This window comes from Scylla paramamosain, chromosome 21 (genome assembly GCF_035594125.1).
Source record: "Scylla paramamosain isolate STU-SP2022 chromosome 21, ASM3559412v1, whole genome shotgun sequence".
Taxonomy (NCBI): domain Eukaryota; kingdom Metazoa; phylum Arthropoda; class Malacostraca; order Decapoda; family Portunidae; genus Scylla; species Scylla paramamosain.
In genome coordinates, this window is record NC_087171.1 from 19,990,767 (window position 1) to 20,017,029 (window position 26,263).

Below are 26,263 nucleotides of genomic sequence, written 5' to 3' on the forward strand. Positions count from 1 at the left end.
CTCTCTCTCTCTCTCTCTCTCTCTCTCTCTCTCTCTCTGACATACACACGCAATAAAAAAAAAAAAATCAAATATATGAGAGCGAAATAACACACGCACTATATTACGGAGAGAGAAGGGTAAGTAAGGTAGAAGGTGTGTGTGGGGGAAATAAAGGTGAGTAAATAAATTAATCTATACATGGAACTAACACATCTTCTACACAACAGCAGCAATACGTATCTCCAAAAATAATAATAATAACTAATAATAATAATAATAATAATAATAATAATAATAATAATAATAATAATAATAATAATAATAATAATAATCCTTTCCACTGATATACATGAAGTCCTTAAAATGAGAATATTAGCACTATATACATACAGAAAAAAGGGGGGAGGAAAATTTTCGGTTAATCATACATACACACACACACTTATACAGAGAGATCATTAACCTGCGAGGAAACCATTGGTGTATTTCATGTATTGCATTAGTATCTTTGTAACCCTGGTATGCTAAAGATTTGCAATATATTTTCTTAAAAGATTAAGAAATGTGGCAGTGAGTCTTCTATCATCTTCAAAATGTTGGTTTTATCTTATACTGATTATTATTATTATCATTATTATTATTATTATTATTATTATTATTATTATTATTATTATTATTATTATTATTATTATCATTATCATTATCAACTTATTCATTGATGGATAAAAAATGTTTGTGCAAAAAATTTTTTTCCTCCTCTGTACAAGAAAGTGAAGACAGTCGAGTTAGCTGGTGATGTCTACGACAGTAAAGATGGCGATGAAAAGCAATGAAGTTTTTTTATAATGATAGTAATAATAATAACAATAATGATAATATTAATAATGATGATAATAATAATAATGATAATAATAATAATAATAATAATAATAATAATAATAATAATAATAATAATAATAATAATAATAATAGTGATTGAAAGTAAATTCAGTGAAAATGCATTAATATCACTAATTATTATTATTATTATTATTATTATTATTATTATTATTATTATTATTATGATCATCATCATCATCATCATCATCATTACCATCATTACTATGATGACTATAAAGATTTTTTATTATTATCATTACAATAATTATCATTACCATCATAGTCCTAGATTTCGGTAGGAGGAAAAATATTTTTTTGTGTTTGTCTGTCATCTCACCATCACCACCACGACCACCACCACCACCACCACCACTATACACACACACACACACACACACACACACACACACACACACATACACACACACGCACACACAACTTACAAGCAGGGTGGTGGAGGTAGTGCGTGCGAGGGAGGCTGAGTGGGTGAGCGTACGCCCACGCCAAACAGTGTGGGGAACAAGTGTATCAGCATATGAAGCATGACTCTTATCTCTACATGAACCACTTTGTTCCACAGTAAAAAAAAAAAAAAAAAATGAAAAGCAAGTGTTTGTTGATCTCTTATGTAATGAAGTCTCCAAGCCCCGTCCGGTCAGCACCTCAACCCTGTCTCTCTATGTACACAACACTCCTCCACTGACCGCCACCTGCTGCACCACCACACCCTGGAGACACACACACGCCGCTACTTGGACCTTCATTTCCACCGACTCACTTACACACATTATAAAACACAACATCAACTACCCGATGGTGAAACGTGTCGATCAAAACCTGGAATGTGTAATGTAACCTTGCTGCAAGCTGAAAACTGGCTTAGAAGGTAAATGATGATTAGAGAGAAAGAAGTAAAAGACACATTTGAAGGAAGCATTGCAAGAAGTGTGTGCATTATTGTACACAGTGAGGGGCGGCAGCCAGCCTTAACGTGGCCTTGCTCGTGTGTGAGGCTGCTCGCCACTAACGGAAAAAGGAAAACGTCAGACATCGGGTGTTGCGTTGCTACAGCCCAAGTGACACGGATCTGTCCCCAGCCATTATTTATAGGTCTAACTTTATAATTAACATATACTTACATACACATCAGAAAACCTCATCACATGATACTTTATTGGCAGTCTAAGAGGCAGTGTTGTTATTACTCTATTACGTGTAATGTGTGTATATATATATATATATATATATATATATATATATATATATATATATATATATATATATATATATATATATATATATATATATATATATATATATATATATATATATATATATATATATATATATATATATATATATATATATATACACACACACACGCAAACTTATGTTGTTATCCTTTCTTAACAAGATACTTAGCGTAGATGAACTACCCATAAGACAGCATTGGTGTAGTCTATCCAGGAAAATGCTCCTCACTGAAGGCTTTCCTGAATCACACTCCGGCCCACAAGCCGCCGCGCCACCACCCAGCACGCGCCACTCAGGCAGGCGGGACGACACGCCGCCGCCGCCGGGCAGGCAGTAACAGTCAGTGCTGGCTAGTGAGGGGCGGCACAGCGTGTCGTCCCGCTCACCTCGGATCACGGTCGCCTATACGTATTAAATTTACAACAATTATCCGAAATCTACTAAGAAACGCCTCCTTTACTTAATCATTCTATTTTTTATCTGATGTCCTTCAAGTTCCTTTGCATGGTTTGTATGATAAAAGGAAAATCTGCCAGATGGGAATGCAGGCTCCAAAACCTGGAAAAGCCTGAAAAATCCTTATTTGGTGAAAACACACAGCATGGCACCACAGCTTTGAAAAGGGCAAAAGTTTGGGTTAATTTTTCAAAATGCATCGCCGACAGAAAACATGCAATGAGCAGTGGCAATGGTGCAAAAATGCTGAGGGGACTGTGATAACTTGAAGGTGCTACAAGGTGATAATAGGATGAGCTACGTGTGTGTGTCTTGACCTCTGAACTATTAGTGTGTGTGTGTGTGTGTGTGTGTGTGTGTGTGTGTGTGTGTGTGTGTGTGTGTGTGTGTGTGTGTGTGTGTGTGTGTGTGTGACATTCTCATATTAACGAGCTCACTCTATACAGGGGATAACTAAATCCTTGCTCAGGTATGGTAAAAATGATGAAAGGAAGAAGGTGACCAGAGACAGTCATCTAAAACAAGCAGTCTTGTTAACACAAAATTTGAGGAGAAAATTTATTTTATAGTTTGTAGTGAGAGAGAAGTCTTTGTTATTTGTGTTTGCCATCTTCAGTCAACAGTTCGTGAGATAAAACTATACACGCTTTGAGGCAATTAGTATATCTTTGTGGCATGGAAAAAAAAAAAAAAAAAACAGACACCGAACTGAATTTATACCTTTAATGAATTTGACAGATTAGATGGCAAAATAATTAGAAATTAGAAAGATGTGTGGAAAACAGTGCACTTTACTGGAGCACAAGAGCGAATGTGTCAAACGATTGAACCATTCTGAAAAATGGTGAAGAGAATTTACGTAAAAAAAAAATAAATAAATAAATAAATAAAATAATCAATACATATAATACAAAAACTTCCTCCCTCAGCCAGCATAAAATAAATATCAACTATAAAATAAATATCAACTATAAAATGAGCTGAAGTACATAAGTGGAAGCAAAATGCGAGGAAGGAGGTAAGCGTGAATGTGTCATGCATCGTGTCACGTGTATCATTCTGCTGCTTTGAGTTGTTATTAATACCGCTGGAAAATGTTACTTTCTTTTGCCTTCAGTACTTCTCGAAAGTCACCCTGAATGTGAAAAAACGGTTACTTCAAAGGAAAAAGAAGAGGAAATGTCACACACACACACACACACACACACACACACACACACACACACACACACACACACACACACACACATACACACACACACACACACACACACACACACACACACAACACACACACACACACACACACACACACACACACACACACACACACACACAGTCAAAGGCCAGAGAAAGAAGGAAAAAGCAGCTTGATATAATTTACCAAGTTTTAAGTTAGTTCGAAATTCATGTGGAAACTTCCATGAAAAAAGTAAATGCTTTTCCTTTTATTTTAATATGACGAAGGGCTTCCCCCATGAAGGTCACGTTCTCTCAAGGTTTTCCAAGAGTTAAGAATTGTACTGCAGAAGTTATACAACACAGCTGAAAGTCTCTAAAAAATGGTCCTGAAATAGTTACGTACTACGAATACTTTCCCACAGGATCCTAAAAGTCTTACGAAGTTTTAGATCTCTCTTCATTGGCAGTCAATAAACCATCAAATCTATCTTCACAAAAATGACGTGCATATTATGTTCGCTGGATCACCTTTGTAGTGGATGTCAACACAAGTGGTGAAGCAAGGTGTGGTGCTGTGAGGGTGAGCCAGTATGGATAACATCCCATTCATGGCAAGTAGTTTCCTGGACAGCAGGTTCAGCACAGACACTGGTGGCAATGGAACAAACAGCAGGATAAAGTCACTGACAAGCGTACAAGTTGTGAGTGGAGGACTCGTGCATCGCACGACATTAAGAACCAAGAGTCCTGGCAACATCTCAAATGGCTAAAAAGGTTTTTTATGCATGGAAATGTTGTCGATGTTTCTGTGTCCTTGCAAGCTAAAAGCAATGCATTAAACCGCAGCAATAGGGAGAACCAATGCTGGTGATGAACTAGTAATAAGATCCCGCCTTTCAGACACGCGAAAAAAAAAAAAAACTGACGTTTTATGGAGAGTTTCTCTTTGTAAATAAATTATTCAAAAAATGTAATTTGTAATCTTTTAAAATACATCTATGCTTATCTTAAAACAATAAGGATTCTGCACTGTGAAAAGGCAGGATATTTTTTATTCATGCACATGCAAGCACAACTATTAACTAATGACAAAAAGCAAAGGGCGGGAAAAAGGGATTATGATTGCTGTGGGTGTTTCACTCACGAGTCTCGATGAAAAAGATGTCTGGTTAGGTAAAGGAAAAAATGCACTTCACTGCAAGCTACAATGCACACACTATGGCTCTAAAATACTGGATAAATGAGGAGGAAAGACCAGGACACCTGCGGGCGTCGTTACCTTGCCCTGCTAGGACATCGCACTAGACTTGGATGTCCGAGGCGTGGCATGAAAAAGTTACAAATTCATTAGTCTAAAAATACATTGAATAAGGCACTGTAGCCTTGATGAAAATATTATTCACTATTGCTAAACACTACGTTCACAAGCAACGTGCACATGTCAAGCAGTTCACTGATGTGACGTGAGGCCGAGCCCTCAGTGGCGGTGCCGTGGGCAGCGCGCTGGATTACCGGCGACTTATTCACCTAAAGATGAAAAAACGACACCGGAGGAGCATTTAGCTGGATGTGACTTTTCCTCTGCTATTCACAAAGAACACTACAAAATCACACCGGCAATGCCCCGCGTGCTGCACCCCGGGGACTGTTTTGATTCCTCCAACGGCCACAAGCCACACACCACACACCTCCTCGGGGACACCAGTGACCTGACCACCAGCCTCACCACCCCACGACCACTGTCTGAGGCAACGGTGACTCATCTCCACATGAGAAACAGCTCCCTAGCTATTACATCAGAAGAGGACAGTGCTCTACCCGCCATTACACTGAAAGCTTTCTTCCTATAAAGAAGACACCTTTCCCTCTCATACAGACAGCGGCCAAGGTCAGCCTGCTCTCTTCGCCAGTAATGCTACTCAGGATAAAGTGATAATTTATGCCTTTCACCAAGCTCGGCAAATTTTATCACCGCAGCTAATAAAAAAAACTGCAGGCGCCACGCACGCACTAGCGCACACACGTACACATGAACACACACACACACACACACACACATTCAACCGCCCATCCACCCACACGCGCACCCACCCCGACCACACACACACACAAATACACGAAGCAGTCAGCGCCTCCAGGTTTCGTCATGACTTGAACACCTTATATGTGATCTACACTATTCCCCTCAATCATGGGAAAGGTTTGGAACCTTACTGGCAGTTACTTAACCTACGTCGTATGTCTTAACACGATCTTCATCTGAATTTCCCAGCAGTTTATGTGTGTGTGTGTGTGTGTGTGTGCGTGTGTTATATATATATATATATATATATATATATATATATATATATATATATATATATATATATATATATATATATATATATATATATATATATATATATATATATATATATATATATATATATACACACACGAGAGAGAGAGAGAGAGAGAGAGAGAGAGAGAGAGAGAGAGAGAGAGAGAGAGAGAGAGAGAGAGAGAGAGAGAGAGAGAATAATCCTACAAAACTGGTATGGATATTTTAGTCTTGTCACGCCTACAAGAAGCGCCCCGCGAACCACCCAATAGCACCATGAGTTGACAGTGGCAAGGCTGAGACGAGGCGCCGGAAGCCACGCCCTGGGACGCGCCTCACCTGTCTGAACGTTTGTCCAAAAAAACGTGATTCGTCAACCGGACTCGTAAATCTAGATGATTAACAATATTACTGACAACACTGGCATTCTTGTGCGAGGAAATGTGATTTTCAACAACATGGGATATAATTTGCAAAATTACTTCATATGCATAAAAATGATGAAACATTAACCTTTCTTGATTGAAATTTTTATCAGGCCAAGCACAGTAAGTGAAGATTGTGTTACCTTATTTCAAAACTGTGTATCCCTTAGCCACCGCATTACTTATGATGTTATACTCTCTATCTATTCATATTGGAGACCAAAACTTAGCCTTGAAATTACTTTGGTGTTGGGAATTTGAAGTTATAAACGTGACGCAATACTTAAAATCAAGACAAGTTGCTGGAATATTTTTTGGACCATTAATTTAACGATCGAGCACAACAGCTCCGCGGCGACCACGCCCTTCCATCAGCACCGCCGAGAAAAACGAAAACACTTCAATGATCATTTGAGAATAACGAAGTGGAGAGAAATACCTTCCATGAATAAAGCATCTCACTAAGACCACATAGATGTGCTTCACTGCGTGGGCAACACCTCAACTGGCGGACCATCAGTTGAAAAACACCTTATCTGATTGTCCTCTGCGCATTTCCGTTTTGTGCCCACCACCTTTCCTTTGCGTGTTTTATCCTTGAACACTCTAGCTAACGGCACAGGTACCTTCTATTCACCTGCGCACTCGTCATCAAAGAAGAGAAAATAGTGACCTTATGAAAGCGTCAGTGGATGACACCCCGGCAGCCGTGACCGCCTGGTGGAGGGCGGGTGGAGGAGTGGGTGATCTGGGACCTTTTCCTCCCACATAAGAGGCACATGATACTCACGGCCTCAGTGTGTGTGTGTGTGTGTGTGTGTGTGTGAGAGATGGAAGGTTCTACTGGCGCTTGGCTGGATCGAAAACAGCACTGCAAAACAAGGCCACCGCGGTTACTGAATCAGTCTTTGTAAGCTTTACTTGTGACCTAGCGTGCCTCTCCTCGGCTCCCAGCACACGTCCTCTCCCACGCCTCCCGTCACAGCCCCGCGCTCCCCACAGACGCAAACACCACTCAAACACGAAACACTAAGTTTAGTATTTGAAGCTAAAAGACAAAATCTATCATTAAGTAAAAGTTTAAAGACAAAACGGGGAAACCTTTGTTAACGTTGCATAAGTCGGTAGTCCCCTCAAAGATGACAGGATGTGGTCTTCTCTACGAATATTGGCTACGATGACGGCATTATTAAGGAAGGAGTCACTAGAAGCACGTGACACTCACCAGGACTACGAGTATTTGCTATGTTTATTACTATCCTTTGTGCGATACGATAGTCTATTGAAAGGTTAACATTACTCTCCGGGGGTAACAACGGCGAGGAAGACGGCGACTCCCCTGTCTTCGTGGCTATTGTGTTTCGTCCTAAGGGTGAGCCATCCCCTCCTCCCCACCTTCTGCTTCTCCTCCTCGCTTCCTTGCCCTAGACGTTCCGTTTGGAGGCAGTGAATGGAAGAAATGTGCGAACTACCTATTAACAACGATGAAGGAACGTGTGTGTGTGTGTGTGTGTGTGTGTGTGTGTGTGACTCATGGTACCAATATGAAGCAACTGAAACTAAATCTTCTGGAGTAGTGTACCCTTAAATGATTCAGTTTTCTCTCTCCAGACGACTTCGGCCCGAGTTGCGTGGGGAAACTATTACAAAAAATGTATCGCTTGCTAACACAAACACACAAAGTATAGTGGCACGTCCTTTGGTTGAAGTGGAAATGTGTACATATGCTGCATTGAGTTTCTGCTTCAGGTAATCGGTTCACGCGCTTACGTAAAACAGCAAGGTTACCTGGATCACTTTTTGAACAACGTACTTCCTACCTGACCGAAAAATCGTACTTATTCGTTTCATCACTTCTGATATACTTTATAGTTCCAACACTTTCATCCATTTCTTCCTATTTCCTTTTCTTCTCTCTCTCTTTGGCACAGACTTTCCTATCAATTTCAGTTTCCGCACGTGTGTTTTTTTTTCCTTTGAGTTACTGAGACAACTTAGGTAAGGAGAAGAGAAGAAAGACTCTACTCTCAATCAACGAGAGAAAAAGAGAGAGAGAGAACATAGATGATTCCTGACACTGCTTTCTTCCTCTCCTATTATCACTGAAGCATGATCAACCTCCTACTCTGAACCACACAAACCTGGAATCACCCAAAGACACTGACCAACACCACCGTCAACACCACCACCACCATCAAGAACACAGCAACCATACCACTGACACTACACCATCACCATCACTTCCGTCAACATCACCTTGCAGTAACCAACAACACTCCTTACGTCACAGTGGCAATGGACGTGAATGACGGTGTAATACATGAGAGAGAGAGAGAGAGAGAGAGAGAGAGAGAGAGAGAGAGAGAGAGAGAGAGAGAGAGAGAGAGAGAGAGAGAGAGAGAGAGAGAGAGAGAGAGAGAGAGAGAGAGAGAATTTTCTTCCTCCTCTACAGCCTCATTCTCCATGTCCTCCTCCTCCTCCTCCTCCTACTCCTCCTTCTTTTGCTTCTCCTCCTCCTCCACCACCTCAGTGCCTCCGCCTCACCTTCTCCCGGGGCCTGGCAGCGCCGCGAAACACTGCCGCATCGAATATGACCTGGTCCTCAGGCCGCACCGCCTCCCGCAGCTCCGTTAGCAGGCTCAGCTGTGGACAAACACTTCATCACTACCACTCCAGGCCTGTGTGTGTGCGTGAACATAAGAACATAAGAAATAAGGGAAGCTACAAGAAGCCACCAGGTTTACACGTGGCAGTCCCTGTATGAAATATACCTACCTATTTCCACCTATCATCCCCGTCCATAAAACCGTCTAATCTTCTCTTAAAGCTCCCTAATGTCTTAGCACTAACAACATGATTACTGAGTCCGTTCCACTCATCTACCACTCAATTTGAAAACCATTTTCTTCTTATCTCTTTCTTGAACTTAAGTTTTTTTTTAAAGTCTGAACCCGTTATTTCTTGTTCTGTCCAGGTTGCTGATCCTAAGAATTTTGCTTACGTCCCCCTTGTTATAATCTTTATACCACTTAAAAACTTCTATCAGGTCTCCTCTTAACCTAAGTCTCTCTAAAGAATGTAAATTTAACAGCTTCATTCTCGCCTCGTAAGGAATACTTACGTGTGTGTGTGTGTGTGTGTGTGTGTGTGTGTGTGTGTGTGTGTGTGTGTGTGTGTGTGTGTGTGTGTGTGTGTGTGTGTGTGTGTGTGTGTTTTGGATATAAAAATGTATGAGGTAAACTTGAAAATATATTTGCAAACGGTAAAATAGTAAACTCTTTTTTTAATCTACTGAATATATGATTTTTTTTTTCGTTAATCAAAAATATTTTCATGATTCAAAAGCGTTAATGTTAAAATTAATGATGCTATATTCTACATCTTGGGCAAAAAAAAAAAAAAAACTAGTGTGTTTAAAAGATCCTGGTGTACATATGTAGGCGTAAAGATAGCAATTCTTAAAGGAAAAGAAAATATATATAAAGCTCGATTCGATAACTTTTTTTTATATATTCAGTAAAATTAATTACTCGTCCTTTTAATTTTAAACAATCTCCTAATTTTCAAAAATGTACTTTTAGCAACAACAGTTACTATACTCGTATAAAGGTCAAAAACATATGTGACTTTCAAAACAGTTTAACATTATCATTACCATTGTTATTATTGTTGTCATCATTATCATCATCATCATCATCATCATCATCATCATCATCATCATCATCATCACAGAAAACAAAAGACGCTCCTTACACACACACACACACACACACACACACACACACACACACACACACACACACACACACACACACACACACACACACACACACACACACACACACACACACACACACACACACACACACACACACCACACAAACAGCTGCATGGAAAAAACATGTCAATAATAATAATAATAATAATAATAATAATAATAATAATAATAATAATAATAATAATAATAATAATAATAAAAATAACAATAATAATAATAATAATAATGAAAATAAGTGTACAAATATTAACAACGAAAATATTTTAAGTGTACAGAGAGAGAGAGAGAGAGAGAGAGAGAGAGAGAGAGAGAGAGAGAGAGAGAGAGAGAGAGAGAGAGAGAGAGAGAGAGAGAGAGAGAGAGAGAGAGAGAGAGAGAGAGAGAGAGAGAGAGAGAGAGAGAGAGAGAGAGAGAGAGAGAGAGAGAGAGAGAGAGAGAGCACGCAGGAGTAATCTACAATAAGGTGGCATATTTCATTAAGTCTACGGTAGAAGCTTGCCACATTTCATTATGTCTGCGGACAGTATTTGCCACATTTCACATTACTGTGTTGAGTTAGCCGAGAGAGCAGTTCTTTGAGTGACCTCCAGCTAATGTTGTGTAGAGAAAACGACTTATCAGTTTAGAAATTCACTAGACCGGATAAATAAATCGTTTTAGGAATATAATTACTTTAGAATCCATTTTTTTAATATTTTTTTTTCGTACATCTTGGGAGCGACTTTATGACGGATGGGAAATGAAACATGGAGGAAATGAAACGGTGGAAAGGAAAAGGGAATAATTTATGGGGTAAGGAAGGAAGGAAGGAAGGAAGTGGTGACAAAGGAGAAACGCGATGCAGGAGGATATGAGAAAATATCAGCAAAGTGACGGTGATGTATGGGAGCTAAAGAGGAGGAGAAGGAATAATGCAAGGTGACGCACAGTGTAAGGAAGGTGAGGGAAGAAAAGAAAAATACTTAAATCATCCCTGACAGATATTCACGTGACTTTAGGTTCGATATTTTATGCTTAGTTTTATTTATGATTAGTGTGGTGTGGTGTAGTGTGGTTGTGATTGCTATTACAATTAGTATAACGGCTTTTATTACGACTGCAATTACTCCTACTCCTTCTTCTACTTCTTCTTGTCCTTCTCTTCCTTCTCCTTCTTGTCATCCTCCTTCTCCTCCTCCTATTACTACTACCACTACTACTATTAATATTACGACTACCATTATAACTGTTTTTATTACGACTGCAATTACTCCTACTCCTTCTTCTACTTCCTCTTGTCCTTCTCTTCCTTCTCCTTCTTGTCATCCTCCTTCTCCTCCTCCTATTACTACTACCACTACTACTATTAATATTACGACTACCATTATCAACTTCTGATTGCAAAAGACTGACTGATCAAAAATGTATGTCCTGTAATATTGTGGTCATATGGCAACGTAACAAAAGAGTGAATGCAGCAAAACTGAGACTTTGTAGAATTAGAGAAGACATATATTTAAGTCTCCATGCCAGAGACAATCAGCTCCTCAGTCATTGGTAAGGAAACTCTTATCTATTTTCCCCTACCTCTTTGCCATGTTTCAACACCAAGGTATGGAGACATAACAATTATCTTAACCTTTATTTTGAAATCTTCTCTGTTTAATGTTTCTTTATCTTCTTCTTCCTCCTTGCCATGTTTGAACAGCAAGGAATGTAGACATCTTCAGAATTACCTTGGCTTCCATTTTAAGTAATTTTGGTAGCGGCAAATTAGCATTTTCTCCTCATCTTGTGCACGTGGCCTGCTTTCTTCACACGTAAACAATGACACGTAAGAAACAGGCAACGCTTTGACCACCAAGACGTGACCATGACAGCCTTCCAAAACAACACCAAGAAAGCCACGAGCACTGCAAAATTAAAGTCATGAAGACATCATAAGACATAATCAAGCTACAGAGTAAGTGGGAGCGAGAGTTGTCCAATAGATCAGCTTATTTTCGGCCAAAGTTTAGGGAAAGTTGATGGGACGTGCAGTGAATCAGAGTGAAAATGATGAATAAGAGGAACTGTTGGAATGTTGTTGGCTGGATAATAACTTACAAGAAAAATTTAACTTAGTAAGAAAGATTCTGAGATTATCCTCTTGCGAAAAAAAAAACTATTACATAAAAAAAAACATGTTGATTTATTAGTTAAATCAGTCCAGTTTGTCCGTACATAGCTGATGGCAGAGAGAGAGAGAGAGAGAGAGAGAGAGAGAGAGAGAGAGAGAGAGAGAGAGAGAGAGAGAGAGAGAGAGAGAGAGAGAGAGAGAGAGAGAGAGAGAGAGAGAGAGAATATTTCCGTGCGACAATAAGGAAGCAATTTAGTAACAAGTCGACAGGAAGCGGAAAATTACACGCAAAAACTAAAATGAAGGAGAGGAGGAGGAGGAAGAGGAAGAGGAAGAGGAAGAGGAGGAGGAGGAGGAGGAGGAGGAGGAGGAGGAGGAGGAGGAGGAGGAAGAGGAGGACAGGATAGATGACAGGATGGATGAGTAAAAATAAAAAAAAAGAGAAGATTAAGAGCCTAAGAATAAGAACAGAAATAAAGAATTAAAAGATTAAGACAAGAAGAAGAAGAACAAGAACATGAACAAGAACAAGAAGGACAAGAAGAAGAAGAAGAAGAAGAAGAAGAAGAAGAAGAAGAAGAAGAAGAAGAAGAAGAAGAAGAAGAAGAAGAAGAAGAAGAAGAAGAAGAAGAAGAAGAAGAAGAAGAAAAAATGATAATGATAATAATGATAAAAGACAAGACGAAAAAGAAAAGAAAAGGAAGAAAAAAATGAAAGAACGAAAATAAAAAATCGAAGAAAAAAGATCAAATGAAAAGAACAAACGAAAACTTGCAAGAAAAAAATAAAGGAAAAGGAGGAGGAGGAGGAGGAGGAGGAGGAGGAGGAGGAGGAGGAGGAGGAGGAGGAGGAGGACACCCACTCTTCTCCTTTCTCTTAACTTTCAAAGGGTGCATTCGTGAAGTTTGCAGCAATTAAGCTGTTCTAAACTTTGGCGGGAACAGGTGGCAAGACGCGGCATGGATAAGATGGGTGGGAGGGGCAGGGGAGACGGGAATGCTAGGGGAGGGTACTGAAGCCAGGAAGGAGCAGTGGCAGGCTGGTGGTAGGGCGTGTAAGTGGTGAGGGTACAAGGTGAGGAGGATGAGGAGTTGAAGGGGTGTGGTTGGATGTGGCTAGATGTGGAGAAGTTGTTTGCTGCTAACTTGGCGGTAAAGGGAGGCGAGGGAAAGTGGAAATTTTGTGATTGTGGTCAGGAGTGTGAGAGAAAGAGCGATGCGTGGTGTGAGGAGTGGACGGAAGGTAAGAGATAGCAGACTATATTATCATTAGTACTTTCATTCATCCACGTAACTGAGAGACGTAACTAAGACACCATAAATTCATCAGTGCTTTACACACTTTTTCACCTGCCATTCAAAATACAAATAAAGGCAGATCTGCATGTTAATTAATAAAGCTTAGTAAATAAACGTTAAATATTTCAACTATTTTAAACCCTCCAGCAACACAATCATAAATTTCGTCCTCTGGCAAATATTTGAGTTTACTAATTCGCCCTGATGTGTTTTTCTTGAGTCTGGCCTTGACCAAAAAACGAAACTCGACAATTACCAAGACGGTGGAGGTCCGAGAGAGAGAGAGAGAGAGAGAGAGAGAGAGAGAGAGAGAGAGAGAGAGAGAGAGAGAGAGAGAGAGAGAGAGAGAGAGAGAGAGAGAGAGAGAGAGAGAGAGAGAGAGAGAGAGACTGACTGAAAAGACCAGAATACAAAAGACAGAAAAGAATGAAATGTCAACATGAATTAAAAATACGAATATTCATAACAAAGACATCAGATGATAATGAGAAGAAAATTATAAACATGCAGCACACACACACACACACACACACACACACACACACACACACACACACACACACACACACACACGACCAACTTCAAATAATACAGAATCACACATCGAAGTGAAGAACATAACGTACTTCGTTAAATAAAGCATACAGACCATAACATCATGTCAAAAAGAAAAAAAAAAAAAAAAAAGGGAGCGGGCGCAGCAACAAAATTATATAAAAACTGTTGAGAACTGAACATATCCAACCCAAGTCTACATACAAAATTGCAACAATGACTTTAAATGTATCAAAGGCAAAGTTTCTGCAAGGTCTTACGAAAATTCGAGCTACATAAGAAGACAGAGAAGACAAAATGAGCTAAAAACGAGTATAAGAAGACAAAAGACTAAAAAAAAAAAAAATAGTGAAAGAGCCTAGATTTGCAGCAAACAGACACGAGGAGAAGAAAGGAGAAGCAAAAGAAGGAATCAGAAACAGACGAACACCAAGTATATGCAAATTAAAGAGAGATAAAGAGTTTTGTATGCACCAGGAGAGGCAGACGAAGGCAAAAAAAAAAAAAGAAAAAAAATCCAGAAAAAAGTGCCCACTAATTCCTTCCCCCAAAAACTTACAGGGAAGAATTGTAAAGGAAGAACCAATTTAAGTTAAGAGTTGCCTTGAAGAGGAGATGAACCGGAATTAATTAAAAGCAAGTACGAATAGATACAGGCAAAGAGAATAGGAGGAAAGTACCAGCAGAGGAATATAAGTAAAATAAACAAACTGGGATGAAGAGATGATACAAAATTACAATAAGAATGGCTTTATCCTGTATAAAGAAAGAGAAAAAAATACTGCTTATGACAATACATTAGTCCTATAAAAAATTTACTTAAATAATCACCAAAAATAGTATCCAAGTGTGTGTGTGTGTGTGTGTGTGTGTGTGTGTGTGTGTGTGTGTGTGCTCGCGTGGCCTTGAGTTGCTGCAGCTCGAATGACTGACCCACATATTCATCGATTCGGGAACTGGATGTAATAGAAAACGAGGACTTCCTTACTCCCTCCCTCCCTCCCTCCCTTCCTCCCCTCTCTGTTGTCCTCCCTCCTACCCTCAGCACAGCAGCAGAAGCGGTAACACCAACAAAGAAGCCCAAACAGCTGATCGACACACACAGACAGACAGACACGCACACACACACACACGAAAAGAAAGATACGTCAAAGAAAATCCGTGTTGGTTAACTTAAAGAGAATGGATAGAAGCAGACGACTTTCTGCTAATCTTCTGCAAAGCCTAATTGACGTGGACTTCTGTTTGGATCGTATTAAAGAGAAGGAGGAGGAGGAGGAGGAGGAGGAGGAGGAGGAGGAGGAGGAGGAGGAGGAGGAGACAACTTGAGATCTTTTGGGCTTTAATGAACAACTACTCAAGGAGAACTTAGAACATTAGAACAAAAAAGAAGAAACCAAGTCTCCTTCACATCCGCTCTCTCTCTCTCTCTCTCTCTCTCTCTCTCTCTCTCTCTCTCTCTCTCTCTCTCTCTCTCTCTCTCTCTCTCTCTCTCTCTCTCTCTCATACTCGTACGTCCTCTATTTTGATCAAGCGATAAAGACTAACAATTCCGATATCATACGTATTAATACTGGCACATAATTGCTACTATTACTGTTACTGGAAATACTGAAAATACAGGAAATAATTGCTACTATTACTGTTTCTTGTCTCCTTTTGTAGCCCTAACACTTCCTGAGTCAACACCTACCAGCCGTGAGTGTTTGCATTGCGTGTGTGTCCACCATACCACACTCTCCTTCACTACTCGTAACATACTCGTAATTACAAAGTTACTTAGATGAAGTACATTACATAATCTATAATATCTTGCATTACTTAGTGTTTTTTTTTCCTTCCTGGTATTCCAAATTCGTCAGTGTCTTCAGTGTGGTCGATGCATTTCAAGTTATGTGATAAATTTTGTGTTTTTGTGGTAATCTAGTTTTCTTAGTTCCTCCAGTGTAGTAAATCCATATTTTCTTTTATTATTATCAGTAAAATATTCTTTGTGGTTTTTATGAGTGGTACACAGATACTGCCAATATTTCACTCTTGAAAGAATTTTAGAAAGTAAAAAAAAACACACTTTATTGATTGAAATATACATTCTATATCAACGTTCTACTTTTCATGCCTTAACATTCTGCAGTCATGAATAATCGCAAAAGTTTTCGAAATCAAGTGGAGGCTGTAGGATCACTGAAGGAAGACGGCATTATCTAAGGAGAAAAAGGCAGTCTTACTCCTCGTACATCAGTAAGGAAGATGGGGAGAAGCCGAGCGAGGAAAAGTGACGGTCAGGCTTCAGCGAGTATCAAGGTCTTTGTACAGTAGACATTCACTAGTACTTCCTTCTAGTCCTCCTCCCGCCGCCCTCATCTTAACGCTCCCTCAGTCGTATTCTGGGAGGCAGCGTAATGTCTCGTGCTTGACTCAGAACGTTCCCAAAGAGGCGGGCGAAGCGCAGTGTGTGTTGTGGGGGGGGCGGGGGTTCTTCTGTGCCATTAGCGCCCACTTACTTAGGAAAGATGAAGCTGTGGAGTTTCCGTCGTGTGAAAAAGGAGACCAAAAAAAGTGTTTGAAAGTGAGAACGTGCATCTGGCCTTTCATGCAACCGCTCTCGGGTTCACAAAGGTATCGATCGTGATTAAAAGCAGCATGAAGGGAGTGTGTGTGCACTGTGTGTGTTGGTAATAATGTTGCCTTTTCACACTGAATTTGCGCGAATCCTTTGTATTACTGGTTGCTTCAACGACTAAGGGGTGTGGGCTCTAAGCGAATAATTAACATGTCTATGCATTTCAGTAGAATTTGTTGAGTTCCTGAGAAGCTAGTGTTGTTTATGTATCAGATGCCGGAAAAACACTGCACCAACCCTCAGTGTGTGGTGGCAATGAGTGGCCAAGAACTCTTGCTTCCAGGTAAAAAAAAAAAAAAAAACAGGCAGTATTTCGTAAACTTGAGAATCAGTGCATCACAAGAGGCACCTCCCTCCATTATAGGGTGTAACACGAACCCTGCACGCCGAAGCATTATTTCCCTAAGTTTGCTGTGATATGCAAAGGAACTGAAGCAAAGTTTCGTTTCAGAAAGATTGCGAACATCACGATGCCCCAAACACTGAAAGTTTGGGAAAATTTTAATCTCAGCGTAACAGAGAAGGAGCAGGGATACGGACCGTCAAACTGTGCCATGTATAGAGGAGCTCCTACGTTTCATGACACTGCACCACGTGTACCGCCTCACCTCGCCAACACTACTACTCCCCTCTCATTGTAAATAATTCAGCTACTCCTCGTTACCTTGAAAGCAACTTAAACTTGAAAATAAGGCAGTAAAGGAAGCTATTTATACGTTTTAGAAAATGAGTAGTCTGAGAAAAGAGGTAAATAAGACGGAAAGTAAAGATCAGACAAGTGTGCAGAGTTCTCCCATCAAGGAATCCTCTTGACCAAGCTTCCTAAAGGCTGAAACGGTCATGAAAGCACTATTGGCGGCTATACAAATAATCCATTGTTCAGATTAATATGTCGGAGGATAAATTCTGCAGAGCTGCCACACAAAGACAAATCAAATTAATTATCTTCATGGAAAGGATATCAGCAGAGGTATACGAAAAATACTCCGCACACACACACACACACACACACACACACACACACACACACACACACACAATCATTCATGCACCACGCCGCGCCAATAACTCCGTAACAGCGTAAATGACGTGCATAATAGTGTAAGGCAAAAAGGACGTAACAGGTTTATTAGGGCACTCAGTTAATCGCAAATAAAATGATAACGTCATACATCAGGACGGAAAAGCCTCCTGATATTCCATAAACGATAATTTAGGCTCAAGTTTTGGATGACGCTCCCTGCACACACGCACACACGCACACACATAAAAAAAAAAAAAAAAGTGTCAGGGTAAATGTATTAAAATTCATATATAGATCGTTTAAGAGGAAAATTAACACATAACAGTTAAGTATTTATAATTTTGTTTACATTCTTGTTGTCCTTCGAGTATCGGCACATTCACATTGATAAGCTACAGAATATCTTTTTGTCTGTAAAATTTCGTACCTCAACTAAATGAGGATCGCAGCAGCTGACATGTCAAATATAAATCGAGGTTTATTACGGCAAATTTCCTCGAAGAACCCAAAGATTTCACCCAAAAACAATTCACCACATGATGAATAAAGTTACTTAGGTGCATGCAAAATACTGCAAACACACACACACACACACACACACACACACACACACACACACACACACACACACACACACACACACACAAAATTAACTTAATTTACAATGGGACGAATGATTTCCCACACATTTCAAGAGGGGAAATTCTTGGATAGAATTTACATAGAAGTGAATGGGGGAATAACACGAATCTGCACTACACTGAAATTTTCACCACTCCATCGATACTGCAGCGCCTCACAACTGCAACAGGTACACGCGACGGTCCACTCAGGAGAGAAAAGCGATGGTCATTGAGAGGCTAATAGGTGCATAATATCGATAAACACCTTAGCGCATGAGGCAAGGCAATTAGAGATAACAAATTTCGCTCCCAGCCCTGCTAATGCCGCATGATCGCTACCTGATAATGGGAAGATTAGAAACGAATACATCCAACATATTACTGCACTACTATCGTCAATACCCTTGAGGAAATTACGACTAAAGTGAATGACAGAGAGCAAGAGAAAGAAAGAGAGGAGAGCACAGGAGGAAGCAAATCGGAGAAGTAAAAACAGAGGAATGAAGGAGAAGTTAAAAAAGCAAGATAGAAAAGATAGGGAGGGAGAGGAAGTGAACAGAATGAGAAAATAATAAGGAAAGGAGTGAGAGTTTCCTTGCTTTCGCTTAATAACCCTTGGAAACTTGATCAAGAGAGAGAGAGAGAGAGAGAGAGAGAGAGAGAGAGAGAGAGAGAGAGAGAGAGAGAGAGAGAGAGAGAGAGAGAGAGAGAGAGAGAGAGAGAGAATAGCGTTTTCTTTGAAGGCGCCAAGAGGAAACACGTGAGCGGTGAGCAGTACCCCCAAAAATACTCCTCCACTTCAGCACTTCCTTCTTCTTCTTCCTAAAGTTGGAGGGATTGGATTCTTCTTGAGGGTAGACACCAGGAAGCAGAAGAGTCTCGTGAAGTAGGTTCTCTCTCTCTCTCTCTCTCTCTCTCTCTCTCTCTCTCTCTCTCTCTCTCTCTCTCTCTCTCTCTCTCTCTCTCTCTCTCTCTCTCTCTCTCTCTCTCTCTCTCTCTCTCTCTCTCTCTCTCTCTCTCTCTCTCTCTCTCTCTCTCTCTCTCTCTCTCTCTCTCTCTCTGTGTGTGTGTGTGTGTGTGTGTGTGTGTGTGTGTGTGTGTGTGTTGAACTAACATCTGTCTGACCTTGAAACTATCCAGCCTTCCCACTGTTTGCATTCTCTCTCTCTCTCTCTCTCTCTCTCTCTCTCTCTCTCTCTCTCTCTCTCTCTCTCTCTCTCTCTCTCTCTCTCTCTCTTCACCACAACCATCAACAACCACCGACACCAACAAAATAACTCGTCGTATTTTTAAACTACAACATTTTTCCTCATTACAGGTCTGCTATCTCCTGTGTGGTGCTTATTCCCCACACGTGCTTTTCATACTGGCGTGCCTCCCTCGCCTCGCCTTGCCTGGCCGCGCCCCAAGGCACTTCTCTTCCTCCTTTGTACACATTATACACTAAGCACAGCCACACCACCCTTTACAATTTTGCGCCTTTCTTTTGCTTGTTCCCTCTCTCTCTCTCTCTCTCTCTCTCTCTCTCTCTCTCTCTCTCTCTCTCTCTCTCTCTCTCTCTCTCTCTCTCATCTCTCTCTCTCTCTCTCTCTCTCTCTCTCTCTCTCTCTCTCTCTCTCTCTCTCTCTCTCTCTCTCTCTCTCTCTCTCTCTCTCTCAGGCTGAAGTTTTTTTTGTTGTGTGTGTGTGTGTGTGTGTGTGTGTGTGTAATCATAATACGGCGGTCACCCATCCAACTACTAACCGTACCCACCGTTCGTTAACCTCACTGATCTAACGAGAAGCGTTGTACCTGCATATGTTGTGCCTGTCTGAGTTTTGCTTTTCCCTTCACTATACCGTTGTGGTGCGGGAGAAGGTTTGAGATATTAGGAGAATGTTCATGTTTTTTCCCTCCTTTCCCTTCTTTCTTTTCCCTTCCCCTTCCTGCTCTACGGACTAAGAGCATTCCCATCTAAATATATACACTTTCCATCCTGTATATATATAACACTGTCTTTTAATACTGAAACACACACTGACCTATTACTTTAAAAGGCTTAGGTTATATTGGGTTAATGATGAAGTAAATACGAGGTGGGGAGGAGAGTCTGAGGGGAGAAATGTCCAAGAGGGAAGAGGTGTCCAGAGAAAGAAGTGGATAAGATGTCCGAAGGGGAAAAAAGCCCATTGTAGATGAAATAGAGGGGGGGGAAATGCCTGTAATGAGACAAAGGGATGGGGAAATGTCTAGGAGAGAAAATACATAAAGGGGAACAAGCCAATGAGAAACGCTTTAAGTGGGGAAAGCGTTTTACAATCCAGTTATTCATTATGGCCACATCCGCCTCGTCTTCACTCCATCAACCCCCTATTAGTCCCACAAGCGCCGGTCCCTCCTTTAGCTCATCAAAGCCGAGGCACCTTAAGAACTTCTAGCGAGTTGGCAAAGATTACGCCGTCAACTGGAGCGTCACGGTGGATAGCGGGACACCAGCAGGAGACGCCACACGCTCCAAAATGACGCTCATCCAATCAGTCGCCTATCAGATCACCGCTCCATCCAAGTTTTCCAATGGGTTCATTCCCTCGCGCACTCAGAAACTAATGGGGATGAGGACGGATAAAAATCTTTCTCCCTGAAGCGTCTCTCTCTCTCATTCCAAGTCGTCGGATTCACTAACAAGGGTCATGATTCGTTGGACTTTGCTCATACGCCGAAGAGTTCAATGATGATCCCTTTAATAGATGAAAGAGAACGAATTAGGCTAAGATTTCACGTTGAGACAAAAAAAAAAAAGTAATTTTGTCATCGGATTCATTAATAAGGGTTATGATTCACTGGACTTTATTCATATGCCGAGTAGTCCAATGATGATCCCTTTAAAAGATAAAAGGGAACCAATCAGGCTGAGATTCCACGTTGAGACAAAAAATAGAGATGGTTTTGTCACTGTAGCTAATCCCCTGATGTCTCTACGAAGCTGATGATTGATAACATTAGGCAGCAAGTATTCCGTTTTATTATATAATGGGAGACAAACTGAAATGATTCCCGTGTTGTAGTTATCCCGGTGACAGTGATAATGTACAGAGCGTTAGACAGCAAAAGTTCAGTAAATGGAATAAAACACAGATAATTCCATACAACATAACATAAAACGGTAATTTCTTTTCGAGTCATTGCAGAAAAGAAGACAAACCTTCCTATATTTCTTTGGTCTCTCACTTACTTCTTCTCTCTCCTGTTTCCTTCCTTTCCTTAGTTATCTTTCTTCTCTGTTCCTCTTCCTTCCTTTCCTTTCCATCCTTAATCATGTTTTTCCTCTACTCAGGATCTTCTTACGATAACCACTGTAATGACACCTTTAACTGCTAACATGCATACACTCTAGCTTGTTAACACCACACATCGAGACACATACAAATACAAAACTAAAGGGCCATCAAACTTTATATCTACTGCTTGTATCCCAATGTGTACTCAGGATCTTAGGGACAAGCAATAGGGGCCCTCAAAATGTACCGAATCTACTGCTTCCTTCCTTCCTAGTGTGTACTCAGGCCGTTAGGAAGACTCACTCACTTCACCAGGCGGTCACGAACACACGCGGCCGCAAGATGAATGACCGCCTTGCATGATACTGGAGTGCGTTATATCGGGATCGTTTTTACAGCCCTGCAACTCCACTTCCGTTTCCAGGACAAGACGGGAGAGGGTGGCGGGAAGGGTCTTAACGGTCGCCTGTTTATGGAAGATAGTTGCTACGTTTCCGTGGGACAATTAAAGCCTCGAACAACTTGAATAATGGTTGCAGCTCTAAGACCCGTATTCGCAAATGTTTTTCCTCCCATCATGACTATTAATAGTTAATAATCGTGTTTTTTCTACTGGTGATGCAGAATTCTTTTTTTAAACTATTACCAGAATAATGACAGGTAAACAAAGAAGAAGTAAGATAGACAGAGAAACAAAATACAATGCAGACACATTCCATTCATAAACAAGGAGGAGGAGGAGGAAGATTCATGGCACTATGCACTGTAATTAGACAGGAAGGTGGAGTGCGTGACAGCAGGAACTGGGGCGCCACTCTCTTGCCTTGCTACGCGGACTTAATGAAAGAAAGAGCCACGAGAGAAACAGAGAACGAGACAGTGACAGAAAACGAGAGAGAGAGAGAGACAGAGGCACAGACAGAGAGAGAGAGATAGAGAAGGTAAGGAGATAACAGGCTGACAAGCAGGACACAGGAATGACACGGACAGGAGACAAAGAAACAGGCGCAGACAAAGACACAGGGATTTTCTCTAAATGCCCGAGATTACAACAGAAATCCGGTAGCTACTTTGAATTCTAAAGCCGCTTCTGGGATCAGCTCTCTCTCTCTCTCTCTCTCTCTCTCTCTCTCTCTCTCTCTCTCTCTCCTCTCTCTCTCTCTCTCTCTCTCTCTCTCTCTCTGAACTAGTCTTTGTCATTATCGTTTTGACCATAACAATTGCTATTTCTATTATTATTATTATTACCACCACCATTATTATCATTATTATCATTATTATTCTATCTTTTCTTTTCCTTTTTTTCTCCTCCTCTTCCTCCTCCTCCTCCTCTTCCTACTCATCCTCCTCCTCTTCACAATGGATTCATCACCGGACGAGTCTGTTCCAAACCAATCAACTTAGGATCATCAATGTACACGCAATGGTTTTGAATCCTTCTTCCATTCCTTTCTTTTTTTATCCTATCCTGAACGAGAGAGAGAGAGAGAGAGAGAGAGAGAGAGAGAGAGAGAGAGAGAGAGAGAGAGAGAGAGAGAGAGAGAGAGAGAGAGAGAGAGAGAGAGATTACTAAACCATCACGATCTTTCCTTCAATATCAAGAGCTTTCCCACTCCTATAATAAATCCTGCAGGAGAATATAATGGTAGTACAGAAGGATCCCTCCCTCCTTTCCTCCCTCCCCTCCAGTATCCTACAAAGCTTCGTGGTATATGAAAAAAATAAATAAAAAAAATGATAGACGCAACACGATATAACATGAAATATTATTAATGACTGTAGTGTGGGAATTTATGAGACGGTGGTAGAGATTCTGTTAATTCTACCTTAGTGTTGGGTTTATCTTATGAGGGAGAGGGAGAGGGAGAGAGAGAAAAGTTAAGTAGTAAGATAAAATGCATAAATACAAACAAACATATACACAAGCAACAGAAATAGACGCTTTAATAAATTATGAGGTATTTTCCATCTTCCTCTCTCTTTCTCTCTCTCTCTCTCTCTTTTTTCTCTCTCCCCATGCCTCCAATCTCTACTCAAACAAAGACTTTAATTTCATAACACAAATGCAAATAGTACCATTTTTCTTTCCTCCCTTCCACTCATCCTCTGAAGCTTTTCCACCAACCAACCTTCCTGTTTCTGTTTTAATCTCTCTTTCATTTCTTCTCTCTCTCTCCTCCTCTTCCTTGTTTTCCTTCCCTTTCTCAATCCTCTTTCCCCTCTACTCATTTTCTTTCTCCTTTTCCCTTTCTTGTTGCTTCTCTTCATCTTCCTCCTTCCTTTCTCTTCCTCCGTAATTGATTCCCTTTTTCCCTCCCCTTTTTCTATTCCCTCTTTCCCTTCCTTCCTTGTATACTCTTCCCCATTCTCCTCTTTCTTCCCCTCTTCCTTCCTCACTCCCTTATTCTTTCTCCTACTCCTCTTCCTCCGTTTTCTTTCCCTTCTGGCTCACTCCCTGCTTCTATCTCTCTCCCCACCTTTCCCTTCCTACCAATCTCACTCCCTGCATCCGCCATTCCGTCATCTCTTCCTCTTCCTCCTTCCTTCCTCTTCTTCCCTTCCTTTCTCACCCCCCCGTGCTTCTGTCTCCTCAATTTTGCCCCCCCCCCCACTCCCACCAATGATGTGTCACCCTCTGCAGAAATACAAGAGGAAAAAAATATTATATGCATTTCTTTTCCTACATCAGTCCCTCTTTAAGCATTACAAGAGGCAAGAGGAGGTGAATTATGGGGTCGCGTGAGTCGGGTATAACCTCTCTCTCTTTCTCTTCCTCTCTCTCTCTTTCTGGGAAGGGTAAAAAAATATATATAACCATTCCGTTATTTTTCGTAAAAGTGACACGTGGATTCTCTCTTATTCCTCTTCACATTTCCTCTTTTCTTCTGGTAGAGACGGTGGATTGAAGGGGGTGAAGAGGAGGAGGAGGAGGAGGAGGAGGAGGAGGAGGAGGAGGAGGAGGAGGAGGAGGAGGAAAAATTATTTCTTACCAAGGACAAGAATAAACCAAAAATATACGTATGTGGTCTCTCTCTCTCTCTCTCTCTCTCTCTCTCTCTCTCTCTCTCTCTCTCTCTCTCTCTCTCTCTCTCTCTCTCTCTCTCTCTCTCTCTCAGGAACAGAATAGTAAACACTCATATATCGTCTTTCTTCACTATCTCTCTCTTCTTTCTTATTCCTTCCTTCCATTTCTTCCCACTCTTCCTTCACCCTTACTCTTTGTCTCTCTTCTTTCCTCCTTCTACCTCACACTTTCCTATCGCGAGTTTCTTTCCGTTTCTTTCCATCGTCCAAGTTTATTTTTTTCTCTCTCCCTTTATTTTTTCCGTCGCTTGCTCACCCACTTCCCTCTCCCTCCTTGTTTACTAAGCCCAGCCTCCCTCCCTTCCAACTAAATTATTGTCTATAACCATTTTCCTTCCCTGCTCCCTGTCTTCCTTCGTTACTCTTCCCCCGTGACCTTCTCTGCAGCATCCTTGAACCCCTCTTCTCTCTCTCTCTCTCCTCTCTCTCTCTCTCTCTCTCTCTCTCTCTCTCTCTCTCTCTCTCTCTCTCTCTCTCTCTCTCTCTCTCTTCCTTTCCTTTACTCTAAAAACTAAAACTCTTATTTTTCTATCGTTTCTTTGGCAAGTCAACCATTTATTCTCTCTCTCTCTCTCTCTCTCTCTCTCTCTCTCTCTCTCTCTCTCTCTCTCTCTCTCTCTCTCTCTCTCTCTCTCACGCCCTGCCTCACCTTGTCGGGGGAGGTAAGCAGCTCGTTGGCAGTGGTCAGCAGGTGGTGAATGGGGACCCTGCCTGCCGCATAGTCACTCACCACCTCCCTAAGGCGCGCATGGGCAGCCCTTGTCAGCACCCGCTCCGATTTCTCCTCTATCATCGCCAGCGTCGCCTCCATGTTCTCCGCTGATCTTCCGTTGCTGCAGCAGAACGAGGAGAAACGGTGTAAGAGGCTGTACGTGTCAGTGTTTATATTTGTTTGTGTTTGTGTGAGTTTGTTTAAGTATTCCTGTTTACCGATGTGTGTTTTACGTATTGCTATCTGGTTTTATTTTTACTTGAATGCCTCGTATACGTAATGTCCTGTCTTTAAATAGTAAGTTATCTTGGTTCTCTTTACATATTGTTGCTCTTTGCATACTCTGCTTCCTCTTGCACTGCACAGACCTGAATACTGCTCCATTTGGAAAACTGTGTCCCTCGCATGCTCGTATCTCTATTTCCTCTTTTCTTGTTAAGTTTCATGTCGTGTTCATTTTAACGTTTTTTTTTTTTTTTTTTTTTTTTTTTTTGTGTGTGTGTGTGTGTCCGTCCCAGTCTGGTTCATCCATAAAAATGATACATAAACACACACACACACACACACACACATACACACACACACACACACACACACACACACACACACACACACACATTCCTAACATCAATTCCATTTCAATTTTTAGTCAGGTCTCCTTCTTTGAAACCGAACAAATAAACAAACATATCATCGAAAACGACATTAAAATC

The 26,263-nt window shown here is 40.9% G+C and overlaps 1 protein-coding gene across 5 annotated transcripts in view; it reads right to left on the reverse strand.

The window, feature by feature from the left end:
• Nucleotides 1-26,263, reverse strand: part of LOC135111192 (membrane-associated guanylate kinase, WW and PDZ domain-containing protein 1-like) — a 254,877-nt gene that overhangs the window by 8,255 nt on the left and 220,359 nt on the right. For all 5 annotated transcript variants that reach the window (XM_064024275.1, XM_064024276.1, XM_064024274.1 and 2 more), the window contains exons 9-10: nt 25,488-25,671; nt 9,043-9,141 (exon numbers count right to left, since the gene is read on the reverse strand). In XM_064024275.1, the coding sequence (XP_063880345.1) occupies nt 9,043-9,141; nt 25,488-25,671 (283 nt within the window). The remainder of the gene's footprint in view (nt 1-9,042; nt 9,142-25,487; nt 25,672-26,263) is intronic.